Source organism: Xiphophorus maculatus, chromosome 13 (genome assembly GCF_002775205.1).
Source record: "Xiphophorus maculatus strain JP 163 A chromosome 13, X_maculatus-5.0-male, whole genome shotgun sequence".
In the NCBI taxonomy this organism is placed as follows: domain Eukaryota; kingdom Metazoa; phylum Chordata; class Actinopteri; order Cyprinodontiformes; family Poeciliidae; genus Xiphophorus; species Xiphophorus maculatus.
The window spans coordinates 15,072,250-15,092,946 of NC_036455.1; the positions used below are offsets into that span (position 1 = coordinate 15,072,250).

A 20,697-nucleotide genomic window follows, 5' to 3' on the forward strand; every position below is an offset into this window, starting at 1 on the left:
CAGAATAAAACCTGACATAATCAAACTAATTATTGTTTTATTGATTGATTATCTTTGTTGTTGCTCCTCACTGAACAAACGGGTCGGTGGGCTCAGCGTCTGTGCAGGGATTATCGTCATCGGAACCACGAGGTCCAAACTTTATAATTAAAAAAATAAAATTACAAAAATGTTGTTTTACTTTTTTTACTCAACAACAACCAAGAAATATGCAATATTTTCATGAAACCAGTCAGATTAATTTACAAATGACGTGTAAATTAGTTTCCATCATGAAACAAACAGAAATACCCGTTTTATTTTGAAATACAGGATCTGAGTCACACTTCCTGTGCTTACGAAATAAAACATTTTTTGTATTTATTAAATTAAAAACTGATCTGAATGCAGAAGTTTTCCTCTGACTGAAAGTTTCTGGAAACTCACCAGAAAACAAGCCCAGTGATGAAACATTTGACTATTTTAATTTGTTGGTGATAAATTTCCCCTAATTCAAAGTAAAACTCCCAGAGGGGCCACAGAGGGGCCACAGATGGCCCCCACACCGCATTTTGGACACCCCAGAACTGCAGCAACGACTGGATGTCATTAATTCTAGTGATAATCAGCATCAGATCAGTAAAGTATTGATCTGGTTAATCTGATCCTGGCTGATTGAAACGCTGTGAAGGTCTCCCACCTTCCTCCTCCTCCTCTTCTTCACCTACCGTCTCCGCTGATGGTGAGTCTCGTTGCTCCCGCCGTGCTTCCTGTGTGGGGGGAGACCCAGAGGATCCTCTGAGCACCTGGAGAGAGATGGGCAGCATAATCTGTGATAATCTGTGCAGATTAGAGGAGGCGTCTTTGTGGTTTCTTACAGCAGCAGCTCCAGATGGTGAAGAGGAGCACCGCCGGCTTCCACAACGACTCCATCCTGGAGAATTCCCAGACTTCCCTGCTGCTGCACCTGAACGTCCTGCAGGAAGGACAGTAGTTAGTTCTTTAATCTGTGATAATCTGCTTCGCTTTGTCATTTTTAAAACTACAAAACAATCATCAGAATTTGAAAAACTGAGACTGAAAGATGAGAAAATATTTCTGAGCTCACCTGAATGCACCTGGAGCCAAACTGGAGGAGAAAACAGAAATAAGAAGCTGTCTGCGTCCGGACAGGTGAGCGACGCTTTATAGGCGCTGAAGCCCCGCCCCTCACCTGAGAGGGGGCGGGGCCTGAGCTCAGACCAGAAGCTGAGTCAGCAAAACATCAGATATCTATCTATCTATCTATCTATCTATCTATCTATCTATCTATCTATCTGACTGCAGAGAGAAGAAAAAATTTTCTGTTTTCTCAATTTTTACAAAATACATTTTCATTAAATTAACTTAAAGTTTTATTGTCTGAAATTAAAATTGTATCAGTTTTCTGACTCTAAAGTTCAACACACGAAAACTCGTTACGCATTTAAACCAGTGATCTGCAGGTCCTGCCAGCAGGACGATGGGAACTCAGGACAGAGCGGCGCAAAGGGCGGCGCAAAGGGCGGCGCAAAGGGCAAAGAGCGGCTCTGCGCCATTGTCTGCTGGTTCTTCCGTTCTGCAGGTAATGAGCCGTTTCACCAGGTCATCTCGTCAGACAATCAGCAGAGAACCTCTCAAAAGGCCGACATGCGGCCCAGCAGGTTCAGTGGAAACGTCAGAACTTCTGGTTCTGGAGGAGATTCTGCAGCAACAAGCTGAGACAGAACCAGAACCATCCTGATCCGTCAGCCATCACTTATCGTCCTCTGAACACAATAAGACCAGAAACACCAATCAGAGCAAACTGCTGCTTGCTAGAGTGGGAATCGAACCGGCAACCTGGCAACCTGGCAACCCGCTGACTGAGGAACTAACTCACACCAACAGAATTTATCTTATATTCAACCTGATGAAAGATGAAAATAAAAAGGATTCCTGACCGCTGGTGGATCCAGGGATCCATTCGGCCCAGATCCTCCTGGAGCAACCCGACCAGAACCTGATCCACCAAACTACATGATCCATCAGAACCAGGATTGGATTGGTCCACTTTGAACCCCCGATGAAACATGATGAAATATTTATTTTATTACTTCATGTAAATAAAGTTGTGAGACGGTAGAGGTGGCATCATGCTGTGGGCTGCGGTCATGTCCAGGGGTCTCCAACCTGCGGCTCCGGAGCCACAAGTGGCTCTTAATAATTTGACTGAAAAACCAACAAAGTCTTTAACACACAGATCTAACAAATCCAGATTTTAGTAACTTTTTATAATTCTGTGTTGACGGAATGATTAAAGCATGCGAATATTATTTATATTTTTCCTCATAATTACGTCCCACACAGTAAAATGTTTCAATAATTGTCAGTAAATGTTTTGTTTTTCTTTTTTAAGCCCCAGAAACAAACAGTGTTGTATAAAGTACTGAAATCTCAGAGTCAAGTAAAAGTATAAGTACCTCTCCAAAATACGACTTTGGTAAAAGTCCAAGTCACTGACTGAAATGTTACTTGAGTTAAAGTCTTAAAGTATCTGAAACTTCTTGTACTTAAGTATGGAAATTACTGTAAAAATGGATGTACTCAAGTAATGTAATGAAAAGTACAAGTAAAAAGTAAAACAAAGCAAATGCAGTTTGAATGACATTTTTTATATTTTGGTAAACTTGTCAAATACACTTAAAATAATGTACACAACCAAGTGCAGGCAAAATTAAACCTGCTAATAGATATACCTGCAGGCATCATTTAGTTAAGAAAATTAGGTGCTTTACCTATAGCACAAGGTTAACTTAACCTGCTTTACAACTGATTATTATTTGTTAAATTTAGTCTAAATTGCTATCGCTATGGCTTCTGCCCCCCTTGAGCAGAGGAGTCTAGGTAGCCTGCTACAGTCAACATTAGGCCTAAGCTAAATACACCACGTATGGAACTGAAACAATGCCAAACAAAGTTCATTTATACATAACGTTTTATGCTCAAGATTTCACAATAGTGCCTAGTGACCAAGCTATAGTTACTGAAACAGGAGGATTATAACCATTTCATAAGACGTTACCTCGATGTGTTTCTTCAAGTTGGACGGGGAGTTTTTGTAAGATAGAATTTCCACATCTTCGGGCAGGAATAACATAAACTGCATGCGGTACGACGAATCTTTAACACCCACGAAAGAGTGTATTGTGTTTAAATAAGGCCATGGGCTCTCATCACCAGCTGGTGGTTCCCCTGGAGCCGTGTCTGACGTAGTTGCAGTCGTTGTGGTCTCCGTCTCCTCCTCCATGTGGCTGCTGCTGATTGCGAGACTTGCTTTGTGTTTAATGGGAGAAGCGAAACAGGTGTATCCTATTGGTGGTGATGAACAAGCCCAGGCAAGTAGGCTACGGACTTTGTTCGGTAGCCTACTTGCTAATCAGTAGGTGGGGTCGAAACACTTTGTTTCTCTCTCTCGCTTTTTTGTAACGAGTAACTAAACCACACATTGAAAATGTATCGGAGTAAAAGTACGCAATTAAGTTCGGAAATATAGTGAAGTAAAAGTGAAAGTCATCAAAAATTTTCATACTCGAGGAAAGTATGAAGTACTCCAAAATATACTTAAGTAAAGTAGTGAAGTGTTTTTACTTCATTACTATACAACACTGGAAACAAAAATAAAATGTTTTTTTAATGACCACAAATTTTCTTCAGCAGATATTCATTCAAACATTTTACATTTTCTTTTCCTACAGGCTGTGAAACATCAAGACTCTAAATGAGTTTCTTTCAGCGGGACGGGAGGAAGAGGAGGGTGTAGCTGCTGGGACCAGACAGGTGATGAAGAGCAGACTGACTGAGTGACGTTCATGCGAGCCGCCCTCTGCATTCCTGCCGCTCTGGGTGACCGTCACACAACAGCATTTCTGTCATAACTTTGATTATTGTAGGAACCGGGTCAGACTGTCTGGCTCCACTCCGAGCAGAACTTCATGTTCCAGAACGCAACAGGAAGTCAGAACATCAGCCACGGTTAATCCCAGATTAACAGGAAGTGGAAGACAGGAAGTAGTTCCTGAGGCGCGGCGAGTTAAAGCAACAATCAGGAGTTTCTACTTCACTCTGAATGGGACAAGAGCTGCACACACACACACACACACACACACACACACACACACACACACACACACACGCCCATATGTTTGCGTGGCTGTCTTTGTGGGGAGTTTCCATTGACTTCTATCTACAGTCTAATCTTTATCTTAACCAAAACTCAATTCACACCTTAGTCCTAAATCTGACCCCTGACCTCTGACCCCAAAACAGAGTTTCCCTTTGTGGGAGCAGCGGGTCCAAACAATGTAACACAAACAAACACACACTGAGACACACCACCTTCATCAGACCCACGCCCCCCCCCCAGTTCGGAATCTTTGTGGTTCCGGTCCAATAGCTGGCATATTCATTCCAGTAATAAGTTTAAAATACATTAAATGAGTCCTAAATGTAAAATCTCGGTTAAAACGCGTTTCTGGGGCAGAGAGACCAAGAACTCCTCCTCCCATGATGCACCTGGAGGTCCGCCGCTGAGGGGCTCCGTGTGGAAACAGGAAAACGTGAATCTTTCGCATCACCAACGTTGTTCTGCAGCAGTTCTGTTTGAGTTCTGTTTGGGTTCTGTTTGGGTTCCGGCTGGACGGAAGTCATGGCCGCAGCGAACTACAGTCTGAAGGTGAACCGAGACCTGCTGGACCCGAACTTTGAGAGCTACCGGCTGTCTCTGGACCCCATCCCGACCTACACCGTGGAGCTGGACGCGGGTGAGGTTCCGACAGCAGCTAAGCGGAACCTTTAGAACCGGGGAGTCCAAAGTGGCATCCTGCCTGGTTTAGTCTCTCCCTGGTTTAACGCACCTGGATCCAATGATGGACCATTAGAGGCCGAAGAAGAACATGGACCTGCTGAAAGGTTGTTGGTACCAGGGAGAGAATAAAACATGCAGGATTCCGGACCTCCAGAACCCACTTTGGGCTCCCCTGATTTAGAGCATTTAGAACCTGACAATGAAGTCTGATCTGGACCGGGTCATGGTGGTCCAGACTTTTTGCAAGAATTTCCAGTAAACTTTAACTGGACCAAAAGGTTCTGCGGACTTCCTCTGGACCCAGATCAACAGAATCGTGGCTCTGTTCACATCTTATCGATTCTATTAACAACCTCTGACGTCATCCAGACCTAGTCTGATGCCATATTTGCTGTTTGGAGCAGATTGATCACACTTGACCTCTGACCTCTGGCGACTGACTCCAGTCCACCTTTTCTGGTCCAGAACCAGAACCACAGCTAGTTCTGGGCACAAAGAGGTTAAAAGAGGTCAACGTTAACTTTGAATGAAGCAAAATAAAAGGTTAAAATCTGATTTTAATAAAATAACTAACAGCTGCAACATTAAATCTACAAACTTTTCATAACAATTCACACCTTAGTCCTAAATCTGACCCGTAATTTGTAAAATTACAAATTATGTTTGTAATTTTAAACAAATTACAAACGTCAGAAAATATTTTCAGTCGTTCCCTTTGTGGGTCAACCTGAATTATCTGGACTTTAACTCCATCCATCCATCCATTTTCTTCTGCTTTTCCGGGGTCGGGTTGCAGGGTAGCAGCTTCAGAAGGGAGGCCCAGTCTTCCCTCTCCAGCCTCTTGTTCCAGATCCTCCAGGGAATCCCGAGGCGTTCCCAGGCCAGTAGAGGAACATCGTCCCTCCAGTGTGTCCTGGGTTTTCCCCTCCTCCTGGTGGGACCTGAACTCCTCACCAGGGAGGCGTCCAGGAGGCGTCCTGACCAGATGCCCCTCAACTGGCTCCTCTTGATGTGAAGGAGCAGCGGCTCTACTCTGAGTCCCTCCCGGATGACTGAGCTTCTCACCCTATCTCTAAGGGAGAGCCCAGCCACCCTACGGAGAAAACCCATTTCGGCCGCTTGTATCCGCGATCTCGTTCTTTCGGTCATGACCCAAAGCTCATGACCATAGATGAGGGTGGGAACGTAGATCGACCGGTAAATCGAGAGCTCCGCTTTTTGGCTCAGCTCTCTCTTCACCACGACGGACCGGTACAGCGCCCGCTTGACGGCAGATGCTGCGCCAATCCGCCTGTGGATCTCCCGCTCCAGTTCGCCCTTTAACTTCACAAGATGTAAAACAAGATGGCGTCTCCGGCTGGGCTGAAGAATCTAAAACAACGAATGTTCAGATCCATAAAAGATGAAAGTTTATACATTTATCTCCCAGGTCCGTTCTGATCCACCAGTGCTCGAAGTATGACCAGATCAGAGCACTGCAAGGCTGCAGCAACATGCAGCAGCAACATGTAGCAGCAACATGCAGCAGCAACATGCAGCAGCAACATGTAGCAGCAACATGTAGCAGCAACATGTAGCAGCAACATGCAGCAGCAACATGTAGCAGCAACATGTAGCAGCAACATGTAGCAGCAACATGGAGCCTCTTGACCAGCTCTGGTCTGGATGAAGCTACTGGAAGTGGGTCAGGATGAACCATGGTTTTGGTTCTGGTTCTGGTTGTGCATGTGGTTCTGGTTCTGACTAACCGGTCCTGTCCTCTGTGCTGCAGCGGTGGAGGAGCTGCAGCTGAAGGACGCTCACTACACCCTGGAGCACCTGCGGGCGTTCGGCATGTTCAACCATCTGCAGCTGGACCCGTGGTACCAGGACAGCGTTCTGTTTGTGGACTCCAGAGGACGGGTTCTGAGCCTCAGCGTGACCCTGGTGAGTCTCTGCACCTCCAGAACCGCCTTACTGGACCTGACCCACTCCGGTTCTGCTGGGAAGGCTCTATTGCTCTGAGTGTCCAGCAGGGGGTGCTGTTGCTCTGCAGCTGGGCCGATGCAGCAGGCAGTTATTAATGATGGTAAATTAAAGGGTTCTGAAGAACCCTTTGTGGGTCCAGACTCTGTCAGGTGATAACGAAGTCAATAATCGCAGCAGTGATTACAGAAAGGAGTTCTGGTTCTGATCCAGGTTGGCTGCGGAGCTGCTTTTATGTCCGGCTGTAATCAGAGATAATGACTACATGATGATCAACTTGTTCCTCTGCTTCGGTTAGCGGCGGCTCACTGTGTGGTTCTGGTTCTGATGGCCGTGAAGGAGCTCCAGCATCGGATCAGGAGCTGCAGAGGTTCTGATGGGAGCACCAGATTATTAACCCAGATTATCCACATGTTCTCCAGATGAGCACCAGAACCTCCAGGTCCAGTTTCTCCAGAACCACCCAGAGTGGGCGTGGTTCTGCTGCCTGGGCTCTGATTGGTCAGAAACCAGGAAGTCCTCCAGCACAGCGACTCGCCTTGAGACCCTTTGGATGGAGAAACTGGTTGAATCCAGAAGGTTATGAACATTTTACCGGATCAGAACCATCATCACTCTGATCTGAACTTTCTAGAAGAAAATCTGGAATAGGTTAAACTGGGAAGTGGATCACAGTCCAGCTTCCTGTGACCCGGTTAGACTCCGCCTTGTGGTTCTGATGGACCAGATGGCTGGGATACGGAGGTCCAGCCAGGCCCGGGTTCTGAGTGAAGTGTTACTGCAGAGATGATCTGTGTCCGGTGACCAGTCCTGAACTGGTTCCTCTCTGGACTCGGCTCTCGTTCTGATTCCAGGATACGGCTCTGGGGAAGCCTAAAGAGGTCTTCAGCTTCGGTTCCGAGACCGGCCGGGCCGAGGACCGGCTCTGCGCCTCCATCAGCCTCACCTCGGCCACCTGGGCGGCGCTGTCTGACGGCGCCGGGCGGCTGCTGCTCCTCCGCACCGGCAGGAGGGGAGACGGCGGCCACTGCAGGTGGGAGGTGAGTCAGACAGATGGAGGGGTCGCGACCCCAACTCCTCATCAGAGCTTAGCATGTAGAACGTTAGCTAGCTTCATTGGACTGAGCTGCACCAGAACTATGAGGAAGACCTGGGGGAGATCTGAGGCTAAGCCTAGCATCAGGCTAGCATGTGGCTGACATCAGGCGAACATCGGGCACACATCAAACTAGCACCAGGCTAGCATCTGGTTAGCACCAGATTAACATCATGCTAACATCAAGTTAGCTTGAGGCTAGCATAGGGCTAACATCTGGCTTGGATCAGGCAAATATCTCACTGACATCAGGCTAACATCAGACTGGCATCAGGCTAGCATCATGCTAACATCAAGCTACCATCTAGCTACCATCAGGTTAACAGCAGGTTGGCATCAGGCAAACATTGGACTAACATCAGGCTAGCATTGGGCTAATATATGGCTAGCATCAGGCTAACATCTGACTGACATCAGGCTAGCATTGGACTGGCATCAGGGTAACATCAGGCAAGCATTGGGCCTGATGTTAATAGGCAAGTTAGCATGAAACTAGCATCAGGCTGACATCTGGTTAGCATGAGGCTAGTATTGGGCTAATATCAAGCTAGCATTATGCTGGTATTGGGCTAACATCAAGCTGGCATCAGGCCTCCATCGGGCTAGCATAAGGCTAGCATCAGTCAAACATTGGGCTAACATAAGGTTAGCATGAGGCTAGCTTTGTGCTAATATGTGGCTAGCATCAGGCTAACATCTAACAGACATCAGGCTAGCATTAGGCTACCATCAAGATAACATCAGGCTAGCTTTGGGCTTTAGGAAGTTCTTGGTTCTGTACCGGTTCTCCCCAGAGCTACGGGTCATAGAAGTAACATTCTGTCTCTGGGTTTAGTGAACTTCCTTTATCTCATGCACTTCCTGCAGGTTCTGTTCAGCGACCACTTGGGGGAGCCGTTCACCATCCTGCACAGCGTCTCTCACGTTCAGGGTGGCTGTCACGCCGTAGAGGTGCTGCTGCTGCGTGTCCAGAAGGAGCCGCTGGAGTCCACAGGAAGCGGCTACTCGGTGTCCCTGGAGTGGGTCACGGTGGGCGGCGGCGCCGGACCCGGTGGGTGAACCGGACCAGAACATCCCTGGGGAGACGGGGGATTTTCAGGAAACTTCCTGACATTTGCTTTGATTAATAAAACAGATATTAAAGATGGCTGAAAGCTGCAGATCAGAGCTTCATGGAAGCATCACCCTGTGCTGGTTTCCACCTGCAGGGCAGGAGAGGAAGTACGAGGTGAGGAAGAGGAGGGTCCTGAGAGGAAAGTCGGTGCCGCACTACGCCGCCGTGGCGCCGCGGGGCGAAGGGCTGATGCTGGCCGCAGAGAAACCGTTTGTCTTCACGCACATCGATGGCCGGCCGGTGGAGCCGCCGCCGCCGCCATCGGAGCTCAGCGAGCTGGAGAAGGCAGGTGGGTCAAAGGTCGGACTGGGTCAGAGGTCAGATTGGGTCCAGGTTACAACACTTCCCGCTCTCTTCAGCCTTAAACTATTGTTTTTCTTGATTTTATCTGAGAAACAAAATTAACACAGAGGTGGAAATAGAATCTTAAAAGTGTGGCATGCTTTTATTTTGATTAGATTTATTTTACAAAACTACAAAAGGAAATAAAATGAAATGTGTTTCTCCAAGCTGTTTTTCCTGTTCACTCAGCAGCTCAGAGGAAGCAGGAGAATATCAGCTGATCATATTTACTCATAATTTATCAACATCATTCTGTACGTCTGCAGCCTGAGCTTTCATAATCCACATTTAAAGCTCTCCGCAGATCAGAATTTATTATCCCTAGTTTATTCAGTTGCTTCACAGCGATGAACTGAAACTCTTAAGCTTGTATTGAATTAAGCTTCTTCTCTGCTTAATTTCTGCTTCAAGCGATCTGATTGAACGCTGGAAAAGTCTGTTGATGTGTTGAAGTTGTGCTGAAAGCAGTTAGCCTTTAAGTGAAGAGATGCTAGCCAAAATTATTATCTGAATGCTAACATGTAGCAGCTAATGCTAATGTCAGCATCAATTTCTGAAGAAGCTGAATGAACCCTCTGCTCCAGCCTGATGGTGGAAGAGCAAATTAAAAACTATAAATATATTTGGAGTTTAACTTATTTATTTGATACTTTAACAGCAAAAATAGGTTAAGAATTTAAAATGTTGCCCATTATTGTCGATTTTATGTTTTTTGATTAAATGCGACTAAAACTGAATCACAGACCATGAAATTAACTTGATGAAAAATTGTAATCAAATGCCACCACTACATAAGTTCCTATTGTTATCTTCGGCTTCTGGCCTGAGCCGGCCTGCTCTGGTTTCAGATCCGCTGTACTTCTGGCAGCAGACGGCGGAGGACCTCACCGTCTGCGTCCGCCTTCCTGGGGGCGTGGCCAAGGAGGACGTGAGCTTCCGGCTGACGGCGGACAGCCTGAGCATCGGGGTTCGGGGCTGCCCCCCAATGCTGGAAGGTCAGCTGTACGCGTTGGTGGACCCGGAGGCCAGCGCCTGGACCATCAGCGACAGCAACAGGTGGGGAGCTGCTTCCAGCAGTCACTGTTTGGACCTGCAGTCCTTTCAACCATTGGAGGTTGTGTTAGCGCTTTAGGATTAGGATTAGCTTCTGCTAAGTGTACTGTTGGTGTAGCGATTTAGCATTATCTTCTGCTAAATATGGTGTTGGTGTAGCGCTTTAGCATTAGCTTCAGCTAAGTATAGTGTTGGTGTAGCGCTATACTACACCAACACTAGTATAGCTTTGGTGTAGTATAGCCTCAGACCTGTGAAGACGCTGCTGCAGGAATCAAAGCCTGGATGAGTTTCTCTGATCTGAGACTTTAGTCTCTGGTCCTGGAAATGTTCTGGAGCTGCTAGAAGGCCCACTGTGGAACCGGCTTTATGTGGATCTGGAGGGTCAGGATTCTTTGTCTTCTACTCTGTGCTGTTCATGGCATATCCTGGTTAACGCAGCAATTTGTGTTCTAACTATGCTAACAGAGCTAATTGTGCTAGTTGTGTGTGTTGCCCCCAGCCTGGAGGTGAGCCTGCAGAAGCTCGGTGAGGGACCCATGTGGCCGGAGCTGGTGCTGGGGAACAGGACAGGGGAGCTGGTGTTGAGCGACCAGCAGGTGGCGCTCATCCACGAACGCCTGACCCACCTGACGTCTGAGGACCCGGTGAGGAGCAACGCCATGATCAGGATGAGCAGCGGGAGGGCGGTTATAGAGCTGGGAGTCAGAGATGAGCCGCAGCATCAAGCTGTCGCCATGGCGACAGTGTGCCAGCTCACTTTGAGTAGCCTGGGTCTCTGGCCCGGCCGGTTTCTAGCAGAACCCTTCTTTCAGATGCTAACTGATGCTAACCTGTGGAGGCTGATTCTCCTCCTCTGTGTCCAGAACGGCGAGCGGGAAAAGCCGCCATGCAGCTCCCAGGAGCTGGAGGACTGCGACGGTTTCCCTGACGACGGCTTCAGCCTCACGCACTTTGACGGGGAGACGCTCAGCCCGACCCAGGTGGTGAGTACCAGAACCAGGGACAGGACCTGAACCTGAATCAGAACCAGAACCTGAAACAGAACCAGGACCTGGACCCAGTGATGTGCAGTCAGTAGAGGCAAGTGAGGCAGAGCTCCAAGGCTAACTCCACGGCTAGCCTCACCTGTCACAATAGAAAAGTATAATGATCAAATAATTGATATTGCTATTTTCACCCTGTGGTTTGTAATATAAGGTATTTATTTTTCGTTTAGGTTAACCCAGGGGTTTTCAAAGTATGAAAGGGTGAGCCCCCCTCCAAGGAGCACAATGCCCCCCCTCCCCCCCAATAATCAACCCACAGACAAACAAATGCCACTACAAAACACCTTCTAATTGCTTTTATTTTAGAACCATCTCATCTTTTAAAATGACACTTTATCTGAATGAAATTTAAAACATTTCCTCCCATTTTAATTATTTTATCAGGGCCTTTGTATAGCAAATACGCCCTTTTTTCATTTTTCTAATGATAAGAAAAACCCAAACTCTTTTTTTTTCATTTGTTTTTTTCTGTGTGCACAGCTCCTTCAGCTTCCTCTCAAAAAACTCCCGCGGCTTGGTCACTAAACTTGGGTGCTTTGTTTCAATGTGACGCCGGAGCTTACAGGGTCTCATGCTATCATCAGCCAGAACCTCCTTGCAGATTACACATTGCGGCCCTGGAGCATCATCGGGAGCAGTCCAGGAAAATCCAAACTTTAAGTAGTCGTGGTCATACTTCCTCTTTTTTCTACTTACGCCAGAGCTCGTCTCCCCTGCCTTTTTCTTTACTAAAAATGTGTCCATTCTTTCTCTCACATCAGTAGACAGCAAGCAGATAGCTTCTTTTCCGGTTTATTTTTTCCCTCGCACTGCGCCTCCCCTGGGTTTTCTCCGTAGGATGGCTGGGCTCTCCCTTAGAGATAGGGTGAGAAGCTCAGTCATCCGGGAGGGACTCAGAGTAGAGCTGCTGCTCCTTCACATCGAGAGGAGCCAGTTGAGGTGGCTCGGGCATCTGGTCAGGATGCCTCCTGGACGCCTCCCTGGTGAGGTGTTCCGGGCACGTCCCACCGGGAGGAGACCCCGGGGAAGACCCAGGACACGCTGGAGGGACTATGTCTCTCGGCTGGCCTGGGAACGCCTCGGGATTCCCCCGGAAGAGCTAGAAGAAGAGGCTGGAGAGGGAAGTCTGGGCCTCCCTTCTGAAGCTGCTACCCCCGCGACCCGAACTCGGATAAGCGGAAGAAGATGGATGGATGGATGGATGGATGCGCCTCCCCTAAAGTGCTCTGGCGCCCCCTAGGGGAGGCGCGCCTCACACTTTGAAAACCGCCGGGTTAACCAATTCTGATTATTCAAATCATTGAGTTTTTGCATTTTCCTATTCAAATGCTCAGAAGCTCATGATCCCAGACATTGTGACTCCACAGCTGCAGAGTAAGAGACAGAAACAGCAAACTAGCCATGGAGGTAGCCGTGGAGCTAGCCTTGGAGCTAGCCATGGAGGTAGCCGTGGAGCTAGCCTTGGAGCTAGCCATGGAGGTAGCCGTGGAGCTAGCCTTGGAGCTAGCATTGAAGCTAGCCTTGGAGCTAGCCATGGAGGTAGCCATGGAGCTGGCCTTGGAGCTAGCCGTGGACCTAGCCTTGGAGCTAGCCATGGAGGTAGCCGTGGAGCTGGCCTTGGAGCTAGCCATGGAGCTAGCCTTGGAGCTAGCCGTGGACCTAACCTTGGAGCTAGCCATGGAGGTAGCCGTGGAGCTAGCCTTGGAGCTAGCCTTGGAGCTAGCCGTGGACCTAACCTTGGAGCTAGCCATGGAGGTAGCCGTGGAGCTAGCCTTGGAGCTAGCCATGGAGCTAGCCTTGGAGCTAGCCTTGGAGCTAGCCATGGAGCTAGCCATGGAGCTGGCCTTGGAGCTAGCCGTGGACCTAGCCTTGGAGCTAGCCTTGGAGCTAGCCTTGGAGCTAGCCATGGAGCTAGCCTTGGAGCTAGCCGTGGACCTAGCCTTGGAGCTAGCCATGGAGGTAGCCGTGGAGCTGGCCTTGGAGCTAGCCATGGAGCTAGCCTTGGAGCTAGCCGTGGACCTAACCTTGGAGCTAGCCATGGAGGTAGCCGTGGAGCTAGCCTTGGAGCTAGCCGTGGACCTAACCTTGGAGCTAGCCATGGAGCTAGCCTTGGAGCTAGCCATGGAGCTAGCCTTGGAGCTAGCCGTGGAGCTAGCCTTGGAGCTAGCCGTGGAGCTAGCCTTGGAGCTAGCCGTGGAGCTAGCCTTACAGCAAAGTGCAGCTATATATTTATAGTTTTCTCCTCTTACACAGCCATCACTTATTAATAATGGTGAAATAAACATTAAGCCTAAAACCAAACTACTGCAACATCAGGCTACTGAATGTTCTGCTCTTTGTGTGGGAAATATCTGAGTGGTTTTTTTGTTGTTTTATTTTCTGTGATGTTGTCAGTTGCTATGGCAACGAGTCTGCGCTGCGCTGATACAGAGAGCGAGAAAGACGTGGTTTTGAGTTGCGCCTGAACGATCAGTTTTTTTGCTGTGGAGCACAGCACGAAATTAATCATATCTACATGTCCAAGTTTGATTGAAGTAACGGAATTATTCTACGGCGGCAGATTGTATGCATGACGTCGTCTTTTTGCCCTCCAGCTTTGTCCGCATGCGTGAAATTTCCCTAGGTAAACAATAACATGCAGGGAGTCTATATTGGTAAATCTGATTATGATTAAGTCAGAGCCTCATCAGCTATGAACCTCACCGCACGCCACTGAACCAGAACCTGAAACAGGACCAGGTCCCGTCCATGGGTTCAGTCTTCCCGTCTGTTAAGAGGCTGGAATCGGATCCAGGCGGGTCGGAACCGATACTCCCGATCCAAGTGAAGAAAAGTTTCTAGAAAATAGAAACCTGGTTTCTAAGTATTCTCAGAAATTCTAAACCCGTTTGTGTTCCGGTCCGGTCCGGTGACTATAAATACCAGAATTATTGATCTTCAGGTTGATGAGGAAGAGAAACAAGATTATTGATCAGCAGCTGATCAATAATGAGATGCAGGTTCTGGATTCATCCCAGCTGAACCCGCCGACCCGACCCGACCCGACCCGAGGGGTTCTAACTGCAGCTCCTAACCACAGAAGTAGGCTGTGGTTCTAGTGACTGGACCCGCCTGATGGCGGTTCTGATGATGGAGTCCTGAATTGGACCGGCACCAGATTTCTTTCCAAGCAGTGGTCCGGTAGCGAGAAGTTTGGACACAGACGAGCATTCTGGGTCGGTGCTGCCGAGCATTCTGGGCCTCAGAACGTTAAACTGAAATCTGCCTGATTCATGGTGAGACAGACAGCGAGCCCAGTTCGGTTCTGGAGGCAAGCATCTGGGTCAGAAAGCAACCAGAACCTTAATCTGCCCGGCATAACAGCAGACAGGGAAGCAGAACCAGGACCAGAACCTTCTCTGCCGGGTCGGACTTTGAGCAAACATTAAAGTTTCTGATTGGTCTAAAAGAGGAGCAGATGTTCTGAAAGCATCAGGCAGTTCTGGTACCAGAGCCAGGTTCTGATGGGCTCTGAAACCCACCAGAACCTCTGCATAAACTCAAATATGCAATGCGGGCTTTGATGTTTGTAACTAAACTTAAGCTTGACGTCTTTAAAAGTCTTCCAGACTCGTAACCTGCTGAAGTGAGAGAATAACTTTTAAACAAGTTCAGCGGCTGCTTCAAGGATCAGGTTTCCCCGTGGGGTCAGGCTGCGCTACTTTTTGCTTCACTTTCTCCAACCAGTGAGAGTGAAAAGGACATGAATGTGATGAGGGATTTCCTGGTTTCTTTGAGTGGCGGACTGAGGAGGGGGTGACTGAGATCAGAACATCTGGTCGGACTGGGTTCAGCCAGTCTGATGGGTTTATTGATAAAAACTGATAATCAGTTTTGTAAATTCAGACAGATTTTATTTTGAATCATTTTTACGATCAGAAAATATTTTCGTGGTGTCTCATGAGGTGGCAGGCTGGTGCTGCTCCGGGTCCAGACGGTTCTGATGTCCATATCTGGTCTGGTCCGGATTGTGACGGCCGTCTGGTCAGATAGCATCAGCCTTCATTTTTCTTCCTCTTCGTCATTCCAGGAATTATCTCAGCGTAAACAAGTGGACCGTAAAACATCCCATAAGACTCGCCGCCAGTCCAGCCCGCCTGATTGGTTCTGATCGGGTTCTATTGATCCGTCAGCTGCTAACGGATATCAATATAAATTCCCTGGATGGAAATAAAGCCCATGATGCATCGCTGCATCCTGCTGCCTGTTGCTGAGCGGAGAGAAGATCAGGATCCTCAGGAACTTTAGAGAAACCATCCATCCATCCATCCATCCATCCATCCGTTTTCTTCCGTTTTATCCGGGGTCGGGTCGTGGGGTAGCAGCTTCAGAAGGGAGGCCCAGTCTTCCCTCTCCAGCCTCTTGTTCCAGACCCTCCAGGGAATCCCAAGGCGTTCCCAGGCCAGTAGAGGAACATCGTCCCTCCAGTGTGTCCTGGGTTTTCCCCTCCTCCCGGTGGGACCTGAACTCCTCACCAGGGAGGCGTCCAGGAGGCATCCTGACCAGATGCCCCTCAACTGGCTCCTCTCGATGTGAAGGAGCAGCGGCTCTACTCTGAGTCCCTCCTGGATGACTGAGCTTCTCTCTCTAAGGGAGAGCCCAGACACCCTGCGGAGAAAACCCATTTCGGCCGCTTGTATCCGCGATCTCGTTCTTTCGGTCATGACCCAAAGCTCATGACCATAAATGAGGGTGGGAACGTAGATCGACCGGTAAATCGAGAGCTTCGCTTTATGGCTCAGCTCTCTCTTCACCACGACAGACCGGTACAGCGCCGCTTGACGGCAGATGCTGTGCCAATCCGCCTGTCGATCTCCCGCTCCCTTCTTCCCTAATTCGTGAACAAGATCCCAAGATACTTGAACTCCTCCACTTGGGGCAGGACACCCCCCCGGAAACGAGCCCGACTTACTGCCGGCAATGCGGACCAGACTCTGACACCGGTCATACAGGGACCTGACAGCCCGTATCAAAGGGCCCGGTACCCCATACTCCCGGAGAACCCCCCACAGGGCTCCCCGAGGGACACGGTCGAACGCCTTCTCCAAGTTCACAAAACACATGTAGACTGGTTGGGCGAACTCCCAGAACCCTCCAGGACCCTGCTGAGGGTGTAGAGCTGGTCCAGTGTTCCACGACCAGAACCAGAACCACACTGCTCTTCCTGAATCCGAGGTTCGACTATCCGACGGACCCTCCTCTCCAGGACCCCCGAATAGACCTTGCCAGGGAAGCTTAAGAGTGTGACCCCTCTATAATTGGAGCACACCCTCCGGTCCCCCTTTTTGAACAGGGGGACCACCACCCCGGTCTGCCAATCCAGGGGAACTGCCCCCGATGTCCATGCGACATTGCAGAGTCGCGTCAGCCAACACAACCCTACAACATCCAGAGCCTTAAGGAACTCCGGGCGGATCTCATCCACCCCCGGGGCCTTGCCACCGAGGAGCTTTTTAACCACCTCGGCGACCTCGCCCCCAGAGATTGGAGAGCCCAACCCAGAGTCCCCAGGCTCAGCTTCTTCAATGGAAGGCATGTTGGTGGGATTGAGGAGGTCTTCGAAGTACTCTGCCCACCGGCCCACAATGTCCCGAGTAGAGGTCAGCAGCACACCATCCCCACTATAAACAGTGTTGGTGCTGCACTGCTTTCCCCACTGAGACGCCGGATGGTGGACCAGAATCGCCTCGAAGCCGTACGGAAGTCTTTCTCCATGGCCTCTCCAAACTCCTCCCCCGCCCGAGTTTTTGCCTCAGCAACCACCCGAGCCGCATGCCGCTTCGCCCACCAGTACCCATCAGCTGCTTCCGGAGTCACACAGGCCAAAAAGGCCTGATAGGACTCCTTCTTCAGCCTGACAGCATCCTTCACCGAAGGTGTCCACCAACGGGTTCGAGGGTTCGACTATTTTTACCCGGAACCTCTCAACCTCACACACTAGCTCCGGCTCCTTCCCCTCCAGAGAGGTGACATTCCACGTCCCAAGAGCTTCTGCAACCGAGGATCAGACCGCCAGGGCCCCCTCCCTCGGCTGCCACCCATCACACAATGCACCCGACCCCTTTGGCCCCTCTCATAGGTTGGGGGCCCATGGGAGGGGGGACCCGTGTCTCCTCTTCGGGCTGAGCCCGGCCGGGCTTCATGGGTAAAAGCCTGGCCACCAGACGCTCGCCATCGTGCCCCCCCTCCAGGCCTGGCTCCAGAGTGGGGCCCCGGTGACCCGCGTCCGGTCGAGGGAACACCAAGTCCAAAGTCCTTGTCCATCAAAAGGGGTCTTCGGGCTGCGCTTTGTCTGGTCCCTCACCTAGGACCTGTCGGCCTTGGGTGACCCTACCAGGGGCATGAAGCCCCAGACAGCATAGCTCCTAGGATCATTGGGGCCCTCAAACCCCTCCACCACGATAAGGTGGCAGCCCAAGGAGAGGGGAAACAGAAACCTGAATATGAAATTAGCTCAAAGCTAAAGGTCTGCTCAATAAAATACACAATGTTTAATCAATAAGTCACAAATTAAATCAATAACTGAGCATCATCAGTTTAGTCTGATCCAGAATAAAACTGAAAAATATCAAACTAATTTGTGATCAACTACAAGTTTAACTCTGAACAACAACAAGCTAACAACAAGCGCTGGGAAACGCTGAGCATCAGTAGACAGCAAAGGACTTCCTGCAGGACTGATGATGGATGGACGTCTCTCTCTCTCTCTGTCTCTCTGTCTGTCTGTGTCTCTCTCTTTGTCTCTGTCTGTCTCTCTCTCTGTCTGTCTGTGTGTCTCTCTCTCTCTGTCTCTGTCTGTCTCTCTCTCTGTCTGTCTGTGTGTCTCTCTGTCTCTGTCTGTCTCTCTCTCTGTCTCTGTCTGTCTCTCTCTCTGTCTGTCTGTGTGTCTCTCTGTCTCTGTCTGTCTCTCTCTCTGTCTGTCTGTGTCTCTCTCTCTGTCTGTCTGTGTGTCTCTCTGTCTCTGTCTGTCTCTCTCTCTGTCTCTGTCTGTCTCTCTCTCTGTCTGTCTGTGTGTCTCTCTGTCTCTGTCTGTCTCTCTCTCTGTCTGTCTGTGTCTCTCTCTCTGTCTGTCTGTGTGTCTCTCTGTCTCTGTCTGTCTCTCTCTCTGTCTGTCTGTGTGTCTCTCTGTCTCTGTCTGTCTCTCTCTCTGTCTGTCTGTGTCTCTCTCTCTGTCTGTCTGTGTGTCTCTCTGTCTCTGTCTGTCTCTCTCTCTGTCTGTCTGTGTGTCTCTCTGTCTCTGTCTGTCTCTCTCTCTGTCTGTCTGTGTGTCTCTCTGTCTCTGTCTGTCTCTCTCTCTCTCTGTCTCCGTCTCCAGGTGAACCTGGGTGGACATCAGTTTCTGTTCTCCGTGGACGTGGACCCGTCTCAGATGCCGTGTCTCTGTCTGCGTCACGATGTCGATGCCCTGATGTGGCAGCCGCGTCCGGACCGACCCGGTGACCTCTGGGAGCACATCGCCACCTTCAATGCCCTAGGTGAGGCACCGAGCAGGTCGGGTTTGGACCTGAGGTTCTGCTGCAGATCTGAGAGATGTTTCAAAAAAGCTTCACTGCTTCTCTGAGTAATGAAGCTCTGGCTGCAGAAACTTGGACTAGACCTTTGGCTTTCTACACCAGTTTCTCGGAGTTCTGGTCTGTTTGTCCTGGCAGAACCGGGTCGGGTTTCTGGCTCTTACACCAGATGTTTGTTGTACTGTTATCCCTACGTGTTGGATACAGTGTGTATGTTAACGCAGATTAACAGCAAGCCAAACTCAATTTTCATGAGCCAGGAAGCCGAGCGTCTTGCTCCTTTATTACGTCTTCTTACAATTTTCTAGAATTGTGTCTGAAGCTCAATAAAAGCGTTGAGTGAAACTATAAACAGAAACAGAAAAGAAATATGCATTTCTAACTTCTAGCCTTAGGCAGAACATTTGTATTGGACGAAGTGCACCGGTCCCTCCTGCAGCGCCTCCTGGTGTCTCGGCTGGTTTGGGATTTTTGTGACATCACAGCAGGAAGTAGGAAACAAGAAGCAGGAAGTGTTCCTAACAGAAAGCATGGATTGGTCTGGGTTGATGTAAACATGTGAACAAAAGCAGATTAAATATATTTTTAATATTTTCTCTGAGCATTAAATTTTTTTAAATCAGAGGAAACATCATCAATAATCAGATGATCCAACAATCAGAGCTGATCACAGCAAGCTGTAGGAGGACGTCTCTGTCCTCCCAGCTTGTCTCTGTCCCCTCAGCCTGTCTCTGTCCTCCCAGCTTGTCTCTGTCCCCTCAGCCTGTCTCTGTCCTCCCAGCTTGTCTCTGTCCCCTCAGCCTGTCTCTGTCCCCTCAGCTTGTCTCTGTCCTCTCAGCTTGTCTCTGTCCTCCCAGCTTGTCTCTGTCCCCTCAGCTTGTCTCTGTCCTCTCAGCTTGTCTCTGTCCTCCCAGCTTGTCTCTGTCCCCTCAGCCTGTCTCTGTCCCCTCAGCCTGTCTCTGTCCTCCCAGCTTGTCTCTGTCCCCTCAGCTTGTCTCTGTCCTCTCAGCTTGTCTCTGTCCTCTCAGCTTGTCTCTGTCCTCCCAGGTTACGTCCAGGCGTCCAAGAGGGACAGGAAGTTCTCCACCTGCGCTCCAGATTTCTCGTTCGCCGCGCTGTGTGAGTGTCTGCGCCGCGTCTTCCTCTACCGCCAGCCGTCGCCCGTGGAAACCGTACTGTTCAACAGGAAGCAGGGCCGCCAGGTGGGACAGGTTGCCAAGCAACAGGTGTCCAGCCTGGACTCGGACAAAGCAGTGCTGGGCTTCAGAGCGTCCAACGAGAGACTGTTTGTCCTCACCTCGTCCCGCCTGTTTGTCCTCAAGGTCGACAATAAGTGAAGAAACCAGAAGGAAACTTTTGATTCAATAAAACTAAAATAAAATAATCCGATTTATTCTCAGGATTCAACTAAACAGGATTTATTAAACCGGCATAACACACACCTAACACACACCTAACACACCTAACACACACACACCTAAACGCTGCAAAATACCAAGTCCACCTGGCTGCAGCAAACAGGAAGGGCGGGACGGACCGCTGTCAGTCTCAGACCTTATATGGAAATGGGGCCATTGCACTCCGGAAGTGAAGGGGGCGCTATTTCCTATATTCTCCGCGGCCTCCTGTTTTTATTTTCTTTTAAAATCTGTCATATATCTTCATCTTTAGGAAGGATTTTCACT

At 49.3% G+C, this 20,697-nt stretch overlaps 3 protein-coding genes across 3 annotated transcripts in view; 2 read left to right on the top strand and 1 right to left on the bottom strand.

The window, feature by feature from the left end:
• The window catches only part of pkhd1l1 (PKHD1 like 1), a 47,467-nt gene extending 46,351 nt beyond the window's left edge, over positions 1-1,116 (bottom strand). Inside the window, exons 1-3 of the mRNA XM_023345349.1 lie at positions 1,088-1,116; positions 858-955; positions 708-785 (exon numbers count right to left, since the gene is read on the bottom strand). Of these exons, the coding sequence (XP_023201117.1) occupies positions 708-785; positions 858-912 (133 nt within the window). The 5' untranslated portion in view covers positions 913-955; positions 1,088-1,116. The remainder of the gene's footprint in view (positions 1-707; positions 786-857; positions 956-1,087) is intronic.
• Positions 1,117-4,569: 3,453 nt separating this feature from the next.
• On the top strand, positions 4,570-20,401 carry nudcd1 (NudC domain containing 1). Its single transcript, XM_023345413.1, has 10 exons — positions 4,570-4,799; positions 6,615-6,769; positions 7,663-7,848; positions 8,772-8,955; positions 9,113-9,307; positions 10,209-10,416; positions 10,916-11,060; positions 11,280-11,399; positions 18,817-18,976; positions 20,060-20,401. Exons 1-10 carry the CDS (start codon positions 4,685-4,687, stop codon positions 20,347-20,349), a joined length of 1,758 nt encoding a protein of 585 aa, XP_023201181.1. The 5' UTR covers positions 4,570-4,684; the 3' UTR covers positions 20,350-20,401.
• Positions 12,828-13,935, top strand: LOC111610647. Its single transcript, XM_023345414.1, has 2 exons — positions 12,828-12,869; positions 12,906-13,935. The coding sequence occupies exons 1-2, from the start codon at positions 12,864-12,866 to the stop codon at positions 13,695-13,697; spliced, it is 798 nt and encodes a 265-aa protein (XP_023201182.1). The 5' UTR covers positions 12,828-12,863; the 3' UTR covers positions 13,698-13,935.
• Positions 20,402-20,697: the final 296 nt, after the last annotated feature.

Bases quoted from the DNA above. Each gene is read 5' to 3' on its own strand.
- nudcd1 (XM_023345413.1), top strand. From the start codon at position 4,685: ATGGCCGCAGCGAACTACAGTCTGAAGGTGAACCGAGACCTGCTGGAC. The intron at 6,770-7,662 runs GTGAGTCTCTGC...TTCTGATTCCAG, and splicing joins TGAGCCTCAGCGTGACCCTG to GATACGGCTCTGGGGAAGCC. The intron at 7,849-8,771 runs GTGAGTCAGACA...CACTTCCTGCAG, and splicing joins GCGGCCACTGCAGGTGGGAG to GTTCTGTTCAGCGACCACTT.